The 15,832-nt window shown below is 34.2% G+C and overlaps 1 protein-coding gene across 1 annotated transcript in view; it reads left to right on the top strand.

Moving 5' to 3' along the window:
• LOC111055704 (NACHT domain- and WD repeat-containing protein 1) overlaps positions 1 to 15,832 on the top strand; it is a 47,587-nt gene that overhangs the window by 11,352 nt on the left and 20,403 nt on the right. Inside the window, exons 8-16 of the mRNA XM_039437903.1 lie at positions 7,205 to 7,318; positions 8,062 to 8,295; positions 9,436 to 9,561; positions 9,933 to 10,064; positions 10,889 to 11,012; positions 12,036 to 12,241; positions 13,247 to 13,449; positions 14,695 to 14,872; positions 15,521 to 15,685. Of these exons, the coding sequence (XP_039293837.1) occupies positions 7,205 to 7,318; positions 8,062 to 8,295; positions 9,436 to 9,561; positions 9,933 to 10,064; positions 10,889 to 11,012; positions 12,036 to 12,241; positions 13,247 to 13,449; positions 14,695 to 14,872; positions 15,521 to 15,685 (1,482 nt within the window). The remainder of the gene's footprint in view (positions 1 to 7,204; positions 7,319 to 8,061; positions 8,296 to 9,435; positions 9,562 to 9,932; positions 10,065 to 10,888; positions 11,013 to 12,035; positions 12,242 to 13,246; positions 13,450 to 14,694; positions 14,873 to 15,520; positions 15,686 to 15,832) is intronic.

Here is a 15,832-nt window from a genome sequence, read left to right on the forward strand (position 1 = left end):
AGTATACTCTACTGTAATGAGATCATATGTTTTCTTTACAGTTGAGTATGTTTCCTAGTTCTGAAATAGGAATAGCAAAACCGCTACAAAAAATCGCTTCAGCACTCCAGGTGGAAGTTTTGTTAACTAGGATACGAAATTCCTGATTTGGAATTTGTAAACTGGGTTATGTTTAAAGAATGCATGTCGTAACTTCATCACAAGCAGGTAGTGTTTTCTATTTCTCAATCATTCTTCTTTGGATTATTATGACAAGAAATAGCATATGTTACCTGGACGTGAATGTCTTTTGCAGTGCTCTAATGAAATTCTAGTGTCGGCTAAGGTCTCAACTAGAAACATCATTCTCGCCTGCAAAAAGCTCCTACCTGTCCATGTGACACAAGATGCTATTTTACCACACTTGGATGTGATGAGCTGGTTTTCATGCGTCATATGGGAGCCGAAAGTGATCGTTTTCTGACCAGGCTGTTGAAATTTTACGGCCCTAGGGCTGTAAAATAACCTTGAATGTCAGCTGATTCTGATTTGATGATGTTGATGTGAACGTTTTTAATAGTTCATGAAATGGAATCAGTTTATGTTTCTAGAATTGGATGAAGTATTCTGCAATAAGATAATATTGCTATGGATGAGGCCTTTAGAAGGATGGTAGACGGTGAGGGGTCTCTGGTAAACAACACAGAGGAGGCAGAGAGGCAGGGGGCTTCTGGATTGTTTTAGATCATTCGTGTGAGTTCATCTTGATGCAGGGAGACGTCGACCAATGACAAGCGTGTTCCAGAACCTTCAAAACACTGTGATTGGTCGGGCGTGTTCGACACCTCCCGATCCTTCTCGAAAGTTCTGTTGCCTATATAAATGGCGCATGTTGCAGTCGGCGAGTAGAGTTGAGAAACTACAACGGGGTTGTTCGCTTCTTCTCATTGTGACAAACTATTGATAAAGTGATAATCATGTGAGATGTAATAAAGTGATAATAGATTTTTGTAGTTGTTTTAACAGTTACTTTTCTTGGTAACAGTTATTCATATACAGTTCTTATACTAGTAACATAAGCTTGTGGTTATTCTTTGTAATTCATCAGGTAGTGATCAGTTCATATTTATTTCTATTCTACCTATGTGTGTTATAGTGTTGTAAGGAATAAATCTAATCAGTATAGATCCCCTCAAGTGTTTTATTAGTGCAGAAGCCTGTAACAATATTTTATTTGCATAAATGAAATACAAAATAAGATATTATAAACAATTCAAATTCAATTTTCAAGGTATAATAGAACTTATACTATACTCATTCTTCATTAACCTCTAATGAAGAATGGATATTGTAGTCTTCAGTCTTACTACTGTTTTAACCACAGTAAGACTCACTTTTCTGTAAGTTGTGTAATTCTGAATGATTGGATAAATAAATAAACCACTAAACTTGGTGGATAATTCTGGAACTACTTGGACAATTTCCTGATATTTAGATTACGTCAGATTTGCTAGACCTATGACCTTTCAGTTTTGCTTTCAGAAGTGCCTAATAAACAATTATTCACTTATAAATTATTTTATTTTTTGGTGTGGCAAAAAATATCATTCGCACCACAGGCACAAATGTGTTACTGGCTCTCAATCTTTTCTTGAAAACTAATTTCTAGTCAGTAAATGCCCTTTTCGGCCCCAGTTGCGAAATATACTATTTCACTCGTGATTTCCCCAAATTTTTCCTCCACCTACATTTACAGAAACTAAAAATCAAATTTCAAATAATTTTAAAAATTCACATTATTGATGACAAAGTTTTATTTCACAATACAACCTGAAATGTGGGAAGTAAGAACCATTTGACTAACTGGAACTGCTTATAGTGCTATCTATCAACAAAAGTAGCAAAAATGATTAGCTTGAAACAATGCCAACTCCAGTTTGGGCGTTTCAGATTTGAATCGCAGACGAGAAATATTTGTCGGTTGGTATTTTGAATAGCATAAAAATGAATTCAAATTCCATGCAGTTTTGCAGTAAATGCGGAACATGAATATAATCATACTAGTAGTTCTGTGAACAATAGATCTCACACAGTTTCCTCATTCACAAGTATCTGGTGTCACCTGTTCACCAGCTTCTCCAGAAATCTGTGTAATGCATGAAATGGATAATCCATTTGTGAGCTGATTGTTTATGAATAATTCTATAGTCTTGTTATTCCTATCTTCAGAGTATCCTTAAAATGCGAAATTCCAAAAAACCTTGTGTATAAATTGACATGCAGTTAAAAAAGGAATATTCCTGCCAAATCTCATAGAATTCTCTCATTGCATTTGGCCGTAAATGCATTACATACATACAGACAGATGAAAGAGAATCTGAGTTCATACACCTCACTAAGTTTGGTCAATAAACATCTTACATATAGAGAAATGCAAAACCGTCGACTTGAATCTAAAGCTGGGTTATCGTTTGTGCATAAATGCCCTCATTGACCATGCCAGGGTGAGGATCTCAAGATCCTCATATTCGATAGATTTAAAATTGTCTAAATAACATAAAAATTATGTTCAATTATGCTTCAATGGGGGCGGTTGAGTTTATACTTTTAAATGGCAATTTGTTGATATTATTAGAAATGTTTTGATTCTTGAATAATAAAACCAATGAAAAGTTATTTGATCAGCTGTTTTAGCATACTTGAAATTTGGACAATATGAAAGTCAACAATGCTTGTCATCAACATTGCAGTAGTTTACGCACAAAAGAAAACGCACCTTTGCTCACTTCCCTCGGTCAATAAACATAAACACAAATAATGGAAAGTTATTTGATCAGCTGTTATAGCACAAATGAAATTTGGACAATATGAATGTCAACAATGCTTATCGTCATCACAAAGTAGAGGCATTTCTTTCATTCTCTGTTTCGTCATCGATTGCAGAAGTTTACGCACAAATGAAAGCGCGCCTTAATGGTACCACTCTACAGTTATCTACGTTTTGAAAACGCAGTGGCTACAGTTACGGTAACCGTAGCTCCAGTTCTCGGTCCGGTAAACATTTGCGCATGCGTGGCCACCGCTATTTACATAAATATTTTTCCTACAGTTACCTTGGAAAGTGGCCATTCCTGCACTGATTACAGAACGCAAAGAATCACTCTTCCGCTCCAGTGCGGAAAAAATTTTTTCTGCACTCCAGATTTGCAACTATTTGCAACACAAAATAGTTGGTGGGTTATATGGAGGATTAGTGCACGAAAACAAAAATTAAGTTGGTAAAAATGACTGTGGTTAGATTTAGATAAGAATCATTTCAATGGCTACCCTACATTTATGATAAAATCCCAATCTAGAAATCCAAAACAAGAATGATGTTCATCAAAATCATAATAATTGAATAATCATCGTTCACAAATTCTCATCATTTGTTAATAAATAATAGCTCTTTTCTATTGATAATTATTATTTCAACTGCAAGCAATGAGAGAAGTACCTAGCAAATATACATTATAAAATTCGAATTTTGAGGTTAAATGACTACCGTTCAATATCCATATAAATAAAAAAACATAAGAATACTACAATAAATATTATCTGTTGTCTATGTTATTTTTATGAATATTTTTTAGTTTACTTTGAGCATTTTTCTCGGTAATTTGAGCAAAAGTCCAAATTTCTGAATCCTGTTTCTGTAGTTTTTAGCTGGATGAAACAAACTTAGGTACGATTCTTCCCGCTAGGTCGCGCGCTTGTCGGTACAGCCATATTGTTGGCGTATATTCTGAATTTGAATTTTTTGTTCTATCTGTATTTTTTCTGATTCTTGAATGAATAAAAATGAGAACTTTGGCTGAGAATTTTCAACTTCAATTGGATTATTAATTTTTAAATGAATTAAGGTTGTTATTAATAACAGCATCACACACACACAAACATTTGATGGATTTCAGCCATCATTTTACCCATAATTAACCACTTTTCATATTCAATGGTAACTGTAGGAAAAATTTAATGTGAAATACGTGTGCAAAGTTCCTCTGCTGCACTCAAGAAGCCATTCCGCCCTCACCTATGGCTCGGGCGTAAACGTTTCTTTCGGTGCAGCAAACTGTCACTTTGCACACTAGTTGCACAAATAACTATTTCATCTGTGATTCCAATCTGAAATGCACAAACTGGAGTCGGCCACTGTTTCAAGCTGATATTTGTTACAACTTCTGCTGATAGATAGCGCAATCAACAGTGCCAGCCAGACGACCGGTTTTTACTTTTTTGTTTTTACATTTTAACACTGATCACAGAACGCAAAGAATCACTTTTCCACTCTAGTGCAGGAAAAATTTTTCATGCACTCCAGATTTGCAACATGGCAATGCAAAATAGTAGGTTATATGGAGCACCAGTGCAGCAAAATCAAAATTAAGTTGGTAACTGTGGTATAGTGTGGTGGTGCTCGTTATAAGAATCTTGATGGGGTGGACAACAGTGGATGACAGCCACCACATGCCACCCACACACCACACAGCCATTCAAACACACATACTACATTCTATTTTATTTATTGATAATACAATTACACAGATATACATTTGATGCATTTCAGGCAATTTTACCCACTTTTCATATTCAATGGTAACTGTAGGAAAAACTTAATGTGAAACACGTGTGCAAAGTTCCTCTGCTGCACCCAACAAACCATTCCGCCCTCGCCTACGGCTCGGGCATAATAGTATATTTCGCACCTAGGGCCGAAAATGGGACTTTTCTGGCTCGAAATCGGTTTTCAAGTCCGAGGCCGTAGGCCGAGGACTAGAGAAGATTGAGAGCCGGAAAAACATTTTTGCCCATGGTGAGAACGTTATTTTTCGCCACACAGGAAAATAAACAATATATATATATATGAGAATAATTGTCTATTATAAGCACTTCCGAAAGCAAAAGTGGAAGGTCATAGCTCTAGCAAATCTGAGGTAATCTGAATATCAAGAAATTGTCCAAGTATTTTTATTTTTTATTCTGATTTGTCTAAATAACCTAAAAGATTATGTTCAATTATGTAAGAGATTGAGTTTATACTTTTTATTCTTCCAAATGACAATAAGATGATATTATTATAAATGTTTTGATTATTGAATGATAAACACAAAGAATGAAAAGTTTTTGATCAGCTGTTTTAGCACACTTGAAATTTGGCCAATCTGAATGTCAACGGAAGTTTAGGTTAGAGGTTCTATCCTACTCTGAAAATAGAATTATTTGAATAGTTTATAATATATATATCTTATCTGTATTTTATTCATCCAAATAAAATGATAGTATATTATTACAGAATACTTTATTGAATTCTAAAAGCATAAAATGATTCTGTTTATCCACCATGTTCCATGATAAACGCTGTACTAGGAGGTTTGAGGTTAGATTCTATTATACTCTGAAAATTGAATTTGAATAGTTTATAATATCTCATTATTTGTATTTCATTCATCCAAATAAAATGATAGTATATTATTACAGAATACTTTATTGAATTCTAAAAGCATAAAATGATTCTGTTTATCCACCATGTTCCATGATAAACGCTGTACTAGGAGGTTTGAGGTTAGATTCTATTATACTCTGAAAATTGAATTTGAATAGTTTATAATATCTCATTATTGTATTTCATTCATCCAAATAAAATGATAGTATCTTATTGCAAAAACGTTATTCAATTCTAGAAGCATAAACTGATTCCGTTTCATAAACTATTTTGTAAACACGTTCACATCAAATCAGAATCAGCTGACTTCAAGGTTATTTTACAGCCCTAGGGCCGTAAAAATTTTACCGGCCTGGTCAGAAAACAATCACTTTCGGTCTCCATATGACGCACGTAAACCAGCTCATTACATCCAAGTGGGGCGAAAACGTTTCTTTCGGTACAGCAAACTGGCACTTCGCACACTAGTTGCACAAATAGCCTAACTATTTCATCTGTGATTCCAATCTGAAATGCGCAAACTGGAGTCGGCCACTGTTTCAAGCTGATATTTGTTACAACTTCTGCCGATAGATAGCGCAATCGACAGTGCCAGCCAGACGACCGGTTTTTACTTTTTTGTTTTTACATTTTAGGTTATGTTTTAAAAAAGAACATTGTCATCAAAAATGTCAGTTATTAAAATTATTTAATTTGCAGTTTCTATAAATGTAGGTGGAAGAAAAATGTTGTGTACATCACAAGTGAAAAATGTTTTTTATTCCTAAGTAGAATCAAACTTTCCCATCAGGGAGAAAAAACTTTTATTTTTCATTCTACATACGGTACCGGTATACAAATAACTATTATAATTTTACATGTTCATTAAACATTCCCCTCAGGGAGAAAAACTTTATTATACACTCTAGATAATTTGTATATCTACATTATTATAACATCATATATACTTTATTATTATTATAGGCTACAGTACTCATCGAAAATGAATTATGATTATAAGTTTTGACACTGGAATCATGACTTTCAGACTGTATTAGTTATTGTAAAAAATATAGACCTACCATATTTACTCACTGACTGGAAAATGCTTTAGTCGCATGGAATTTATTGCTGGCTGTTAAAAATGAGTAATATATTATGTCAGTAAATAAATATTTCATATCTTTCACAATTAATATAGTCTGCAAGTCGTCATTCTAGTATCTAAACTTTATAAAACATGTTGCAGTTACTAATGAATGAAGAAATTTGTAAATATTAGAAATGGTATAATTATGTATTTTTCAAAAAATTAAAAGCTTTATCTGAGTTAATCTAAGTTCATAATAGATTTTTAAAAATGGTGTTAGGTATAGATGATTGTTGGCTATTTTAAAAATACATTTCGAAGAAGAGAAGAAATAACATTTCCTGCGAAGAAATCTTCTGGGCTGATCAGTTGCTCCTTGAGTTGGCTGATTCTTGATATTGGAATGAGATAATCAATAAAAAAGCAAAATACCTATATAATTGAGAAGCCTCTTATGCTGTACATGAATTTCATGGCAGTAGCCTAGGGTACGGTAATTGGAATATGGAAATCTCTTTTTTGATTTTGCTCTTTGATTCTAATACAATGAAATAAATGAAGCCATCGAGGAACTAAAAAAATGAAGAATTAATTACAGTCAACAAGTGAATTTGATCCACTAGTTGAAATTCCTAATCTCGTATGAAGAACGTTGATTGTATTATTTTTTCCAGTACAGTCTCACGAAGAAGGCAAGCAAACTCCCTTCCAATCGTCATTGCAGGCCAACGATGTCACCTACAGTCTCAGGCATGTTGAAGAATCTTGGATTCATCTGCTCAAATCAGGTAAATATTCCAAATTCATCAACATGGTGCCGAAAGTTCAAAACTCTATTAATTTTATTTAACCTATATTCTTTTGCAATTAATTTCAGTTCCCTCCTCTTACTGTGTAGCTTGTAGCATATCTCATTTTTAAGCCGGTATTTGGGAGAGTACCGGTAATATCTCAAAGTTATTTGTATGTTTCCTCTCCCAATCCATTCAATTACAGTATAAGTGATATGAGAAAATAAAAATCACTATCCACTGCTCATCGGTCCCTTCCTATAATAACATTTTGCAAAGGATTTATTTGCAAGGACTTGAGAAGTGCTAATCCTCCTCTCTTGCAAATCAGCCTCTGAATCATTCCCCGAATTCTTGACCCTTTGAACCTCCCATCCTTTAGACCTTCTTTGTCAACCTCTGATACTTGAAAATTTTCTGAAGCAAGCATGTACAAAGATTATGAAGAGCCAAATACGATTGTTGAACCTACTGCAGTAGGATTTTACATTTAGGATTGGTTCATACTATCGGTTGCTAGGCAACCAAAACGTGCTTGGCTAAGAGTGTTCTTCAGAATCGTTCAACCTGACAGAACCAATCATATTTATGACCCAGTTGATCAAACTTTTCTGTCATTGTAATTGGTGTATCATAACTTACTACGCTCCTGTAACAATAGATTACTTTACTTAACAATGGATTGTTAGATCGAAAGATGCTTTTTCTTGCTCGAATCTCAATTCTTACTTGGTTTTTAGGTGACAGTAGTCGTTTGAAGCAGCTGACAATGTGCAACTTTGACTTTTTGCTGGCGGCCGTGCGTACAGTGTCAGTCAGCTACCTGCGCTCCATCCTGGAACACGTGCGCTGCTACCTGCTCGACAGGGAGTTGGAGTTGGTCTACTACACTGTGCGCAAGTCCAGTGACGTCCTAACACGTGACACCCTGCAGTTTGGCGCACAACTCATCTGCTGGCTCCGATCTGTTGCAGGTCAACATTCATTTCTGTTTTGTTGTATGTATATTTAATTGGAACAAATCAAGCGGAAATCAAAGAAACATTTTTCCTAAAAATATGCTTTTTCTGAATGAATTTTCTCTACGATTACCAATCCAAATAATTTTTTTGTTCAATGATGAGGGATAATGTTGTAATCAATCAAGGGAATAAGAGTATAATCAATGAATCTGAGAGAAGCTAAATCAAAGGTGTTACGTTTATAAAAATGTATGCTGGGTATTCAGAACTATGTTGATGAATCTCGAAAGGTTAGTGTTTCGTGAATCTTATGCGAGTGCTTCTATTATGTAAGAAAATATATAGTTTCTGCAGTAGTATGGAAATTCCAATACCAGCAAATACTATCAATTTCATAATATACAGTAATACTTCTATCTTCATTCTGGAATTCTCTTTATTAGAATGATGTTTCAATGCCATAGGGACTGTTCTGTATAGATATTTCTATTTTATCAACTTAGGCCCGGTTCCAATATAGTAATATTTTTTTAATAAATTTGCAATTTAATATAAGTCGGTAATGTTTTGAGAACTCATTGTATTGAATTTACCGAATAAAAATAGATCAAACGTTCTTTGCTCTCATGAGAAGCAAAAATAATATTCAAAAAACAAAAATAATTTCAAAAGAAATAACACATTTGAAACCCCGTGTCGGGATGAGTACTCAACATTTGAAATTCTTTTGCACTTTTTTTTAATATTTCTTCAAAACACTTCAATTATCTATTATAAGAGTAATACAGTATAATAAGAGTTTATAATTTCTATGCAATGAGTAGTCCAACCTTCACTTTGAAGTGAATTATACTTTATAGAAAATTCTGAATAGGACTCACCTCAATAATAGAGTACCAAAATCCAATACTAATTGCAGTCAAAATTATGTCGTTGGTTTCCTAGTAGATATTTGAATCGTCTTAATTCCTTGAAGCATCAATATTGGACACATTTCACTCCTCATGAGGAGCTTTAGCCTTTTTTGAGGGGTTTCAACCATCATCATAGTGATAGTCTACAGTGATAAAAGAGTCGAAATTATACTCAATTAGTATGATAGTTTCAATAGTACAATTGAAATGTAATAAATATAGGATGATTTTGTTGCAGATTCGAGTGGCGAATTGATGGCAAGACTGATGCTGTCTGCTATGGCCTGGTGTGACGGCTACACTGATCCTCTCCTTGTCCCTCTCACCGGTTGGCTACAGCCCCCTCTTCCTCTTCAGATTAAAAGTGAGCCACTTTGAAAAATTATATATGGATTCAAAGATACTGTAATATAGTTCTTGATTCAGAGTAAGTTCAGAAATCAATAAATATCCAACCACACACACATAATATGCAATCATAATCTGCATGGTGTAGAAAAATCGATTTGAATACATTAAGATTTCTGTTACTTATAAATTAATTAAGATACCTCACTCTATAAAATTACAAAGTACTTTTAATTCTTATTTCGAATAAATTCTACTCAAAACATAAATATAACCCCTAAAAGCTTGAAATGTAGTTGGATGATAATTATAATATCTTACTTATGTTTAGTAATATTCTCATCACTATCCATTGAAATGAAGCTTATATTCTTGTATCCATTCCAGACGTGGTTGTGAATGGTGGAGTGAACCTGATTGAACCGACTCCGTCAGCTCAGCATATAGTGGTTGTGCCTCACACTGGAGATCCTCAGCTCTGGCATGTTATGTCCAACACTCTCGTCACTACATTCAAAGGTAATTAGTTGGTACGTGCAAAATTATATCTCTCAGATAATGAGATTTGATGACGGAAAATTCACTACAAATTGGATGATTATGTGATTGAATGCTTAGTTGATTGAATGTGTTAACTATATAATATATTTATTATTATATCATATCATCATTTAGTAGACCTACATTGTATCACTGACAAGAGGGTAGTTTAACACAGGGTTCTATTCATATTAGAATACAAAACACTTTCACATTCTAAACAAAGTAGTAATATTATCAATCGATTGATAATCATGTTTGATTTTGTATTCTCTATGTTAATGTTTTAAAATTTCAATAGGCGCATAGACAGAGATTCAAAAATCAGTTTGCATTCACACACAGGTTATTTAAGAATTTTCAGCCCATTTCATGGAATTACTGAATTAGTTATTTAGACTATCATCATTAATGTATGAGATGATATTGTATAAATTCATATCAATTTCATCTGTTACGTTATTAATTTAGGATACATTTGATGTTATCGTGGTTCAATAGTTGTTGTAGGATTATATTTTTTACTCATCTATTTCACTATCTATGACGAACTGAAAGTTAATAATTCGTTTTGAACTATTTTTGACAGCACTACAGTCTAATTTTTGAATAATAGTTATTAAAAACTAGTACTTACGTGTGAAGCGCTATCGGATTTTAAAACATCCGAAAGCGCTCCACACGTGAGTACTAATTTTTTATAATTATCATTCAAAGAATAGACTGTAGTGTCGTCAAAATAGTTCAAAACGAAGTATATTTTTCAGACACTCTTGTCAACATTGTAAAATGTTTTCCCCCAGGACACAATGGAAGAGTTCTTTGTATAGCAATGACGAAACAATCTCAATACCTTCTGACGGGCGGTGAAGATACATCTATCATCATCTGGGATTTGAAAACTTTCGAGCTGAAGCTGCGAATTTAGTGAGTAGACGAGTACATTAGATCAATTAATTCTTATTTTGAATCTTGGTTACACCACAACTTTCAGAAGGTTTCTCATATTGTAGCCTGTCTACCATGTTCCAGTCGGAAGAACAACATTTTGTAGAATGATTATATAATAAAGTATTATAAATATTCACAATCAGGAGGAGTATTTTTATTGTAAGTAATCTAACAAATTGAATCAAAATAATCAATAACGTTACTTTTTCACTGTCACTGTTCGAATACTTGTATAATATTATCATTCAAATTAATATTACACAATCAAAGGTACTGTATTTAAAATCATTACATAGCTTTCTATTATTTGGAAAGATCATTGATGATTACAATCAATAATTTTATTATTAATAGGTACCTGCTTTTATTGCTAGTTAGTAGAGTCTGCAAAGAGCAGGCTTGCTACGAGAACAGACTTTCATAGGAATAGAGAGTGCGGTACCAAGAGCACCCTATTCTCCTTATTCAAAAGTGGTTGATGATCTCACTCAACACTGAATTGAACAAAATACTTGCCAGAAAAGATAGAAGTTTCTGATGAATTGCATGTTTTTCTGCTTAAAATATGTATTTGTATATTAAAGTGAAAAAATATTAAGTCGACTCTTTTTCTCATAATATAATTTTTCAGTGGAAAAAAATACTCTATCATGACTGTATAATGTAGAATATAATAATTGTTGTGGAGGAATTTCTCAATGCTCTTAATGATTTTCAAAACCGACACTTGCTGAAAATGCTATTAATACAACTTTTACTTGTAAGACTTGACAGGATCTTGAATTGTACAATTTCTCATAAATTTAATTTGATTACATGATTAAAACATGCTAGTAACATGAATTTCAACAATAACTTTTTATAATGACGGGTTACTGAAATACATAGCTTTGAATATAGAAATTGTCTATTTTTTTGTAAGGAAATATAGGTTGAAGAAATATTACAATTAATTTTCAAGTGACATAATTTTGAATGTCTGCGTTATCGTTGTGGCAGCGAGCACATAGCCCCAGTGCTATGCCTGACCCCGGCAATGAACAACACCCTGATAGCGTCAGGCGGGGATGACTCACGCATCATCGTGACGCAACTGCTGCCGACGGGGCGGCGGAAGGCGGGGGATGTCGTCATCAAGATAGACCACCACCGCGGCCCCGTCACCAATGTGCTTGTCACTGCCGCCTCTGACATACTCATCTCTGGTCAGTACGCTTTCTACTAGATCATTCCTGACTTGACATTACCATTTAAAACAAATTTCACCTTGTGTATGGACCTACAAACCATAATTTATAGGGGTATTCACAATATTATCAAGCCCTTATTATTCTAAAATGTTAACAATCTCACAAACACACATATAAATATAATACGGCTACAAATAATATGGCAATGGAATCAGGAGATCTAATTAATGTAAATTTCCATTTACTAAGATATTCACGCTTTATGATCTACATACACATGCACATTCATTTTATTATGTACGGTATCTAGTATTTTATAAGATGTCGCCATCACGCATTATGAACGTGAGATAGTCACGCTGTTTGATCGTCATAAGTGAGACAAATGAAACTCATGCACATCCAATCATGATGTACGGTATCTTACATAAATAAATATCTGTTCTATTCCAAGATTGTTTCTTCTTAGAAACTCTCAGAAGGAAATTTCCAGGATTTCTGACGGAGCAGTGCGTACCTCCTGAATTTTTAGATAGGCCTAATTTACATCAAGTTTGTCTGAAAAATCATTTGATTGTCTGATTCAGTCATAACCAGATAACGCTCATCAATTTACTTACTTTCTTAGAAATGCTTCTTCCAAAACTTCTCTGAAAGAGTAGCTACAGAGATGAAAGGATATTCTCGTCATGGATTTACAGGAAAATGCTATGCTGATTAGGGCCATTTTCAAATTAAAAAAACTAATTTGAAGCTAATAAGGAATTTTAATTTAAAAATGAAAAAATATATATAACATATTTATATATTTTTATTTTAAGCTTTTTCTTTTAAATATAGAACTTTTTTGTTTACAACTATTGTGTGTTGAAGTTATGTTTTCGAATTCTAATTAATTAAAATTCCAAAGAAGGATATTCACATAGTTTTGGGTTTCGCTTGTTACCCTCCCTTAATCATGGTATATGATTTACTTTTGCTGGTATTTGAATTAATAAATGAATAAATTCTCGATGACAGGTTCATCGGACGGCAGTGTGTGCCTGTGGACTCTGGACACGTTCACAGTTCTGAACACAATCACACTGCCTTCTCCGGTGTGTCGCCTGGCCATCTCCTCGGATTCGGTGTTCCTGCTGGCCGCCTGTGAGGACAACCAACTCTATTTGCACACTCTGGCCACCGGCACTCAGATACATTGCCTCAGGGGTCACAAGGCCAAGGTAACAATTCATTCATTCATATGACTTCTTGTCCCTCACGGGAAGATCACCTAGCCTAAATATTTAATTTGACCCGTCAATGGGACATCACGACTGTTGAACAGTATCAACACATATCGTTATATATCAGCCGGAGCCGACATAAATCAAGATCATGCTTCTGCAAATTAAGTAAATTTGGATAGATTCCTTGCAATTTTTCTCCTGTGTTCCTTATTCTGTCACCTTTTTTAATTTCCACTTGGACCCTCTTCTTTGTAGTATCCTTCTCCTTGCTGTTCCCTCATTCTTATTTTTCACTTCCATATTTCTTTTCTTTCTCTTCCTTTCCTAGTACTATTATTTTCTTGTTGAACAGTTGGAAGAAGAATCGCCTGAAATGTGAGAAAAAAATTGTAGCCTAGTATATGAGCCTCTACGAATTGAATTGAAAATATATATGGCATGTAATAAGCAGCTTTTTAAAGTTTTTCTATAACTAAAATCAAATTTAATGATTTCTTGCTTGGAACATCATTGTTCTGCGTGGAATCATGATTTGTAAAGAAAACTGTGAATTGCAATAAATTTGTCATTAATCGATAATTCCTCATAATTTGAATATGATTCATGAAACTCAAAAAAGAAGAGAACAACAAGAGCTGTGAGTCACAGCAGCTAGTGGAGTATTTTTAGATCAAAAGTCAGTTTAAAAATAATTGTGGTAGCAATATGTTTTATTTTATTTTCTAAAATGAGTCTACTATTACTGAACATCAACATTCAATGCCCTCGTGGATCAGAAGTCAAGACTCCAAACTCAAAACTCAATGACGCGCCCCTACCTCATAAATATCCCAAATTCTAGTACCATCATAAATAAGCCACCTTCGAACCCTCGTCATCATTCGTCATTTTAGGCTCTGCTGACATTTCTTTGGGTACCACCCCCCCCCCCCTATAATTTTAATCCCCTAAGAATTTCAATGACGCGATCTGCGTCTTCACCCTTCCCTAAGACCAGCATCCCTTTATAAATGATTTATTACGATATTCTTTATTATAAATAGCGTCATAACTTGAACTTAATATCTTGTCTCTGGAAGAAAACTAGAAGGGATGCGTGTTTATCCGTCCAAAAAACTGATTCTCTATACAAATCCCCCAGTTGAAATGTAGTTTTTCATATTCCTGTGGTCATTTTTAAGATTATAATTTATTCATTTATCTTAACCATAGAATAATTGAAACGTTTATTTGGTGCAGGTGGTGTCAATCTGGCTGGCGGGGGACAACCAGCGGGCGGTGGCGGGAGGGGCAGACGGCCGTGTGTATGTGTTCGACATGCACAGCGGATGTCTGGTGCGGACTATCAGCACCAGCCACAATTCCAAGGTCACCGGCGTCAAAGTCACCAACAATGACGACTTCCTCATCACTGCAGGCATGTGGGCCTACCTTCACCATAAAACCAACTTACATGTTTTGAAATTACTATGAGCTTTTATTCATTCATTCATTCATAAAAATATAAAAATAATTCATCCCACCAAAAATATTCTATTTTCATTTTTATTTATAATAGGTGCACTGTACTTTTATTTACTTTGACCTTTCAGTATTTCACATGAATACACAAGTTTTTTATTGGTTTGCTAGTGGGAGGGGTGATGGGCAGTTTACCAAGCGAAGAATTTATCAGAATTCTAACATATAAGATATATCACGGCAATATTATTATGTATTATGAATAATAAAGCTATTATATTGCATTCAATTTGCAGTTCTATTTTTATTTATTTATTCAGAATGAGACTTGATGGAGTGTCCAGGAACGACACAAGTGAATAGACCAAGCTGTCAATACAAAGCTATTTATCTACAAATAAATTATGTATGATAAGAATTTAAATTGATTGACAATTGCAAATGGGTTGCTCATTGAAATACAGTAGTCAACTTTATGAAAAAAAATTCTTAATATGTGAAATCTGAAGGTGGCGACTTGGCTATTTAATGTGAACACTGATCGAAACAAAGTATTCATACCAGTAAGCAACGTATGAAATATTTAAAACTATTTATTTTTCAGGAGGCAACCGGATAACCTTCTGGAGTTTTCGGAAAGAGGATGGAGTTGGAATAGATGAGCTAGGAGTGCAGATGAGTGGCAAGCCACCCAACCAGGCCCAACGACCCCATACCGCCTCTATCTCCTGTCTCGACATATCCAGGGATGGAACCACCGCTGTTACAGGTAAATCACCAATATTGCATTCAATAATCAACATATTAATCCCAATGACTAGCTACAACCATTTCTTCGTTGTTTTAGAACAATATCAGTGTACTTTTCACTGTTTAAATGTTTTATTATATGTCTGCAATATGAAAAAAATATTGA

This window comes from Nilaparvata lugens, chromosome 11 (genome assembly GCF_014356525.2).
Source record: "Nilaparvata lugens isolate BPH chromosome 11, ASM1435652v1, whole genome shotgun sequence".
NCBI classification, from domain to species: Eukaryota; Metazoa; Arthropoda; class Insecta; order Hemiptera; family Delphacidae; genus Nilaparvata; species Nilaparvata lugens.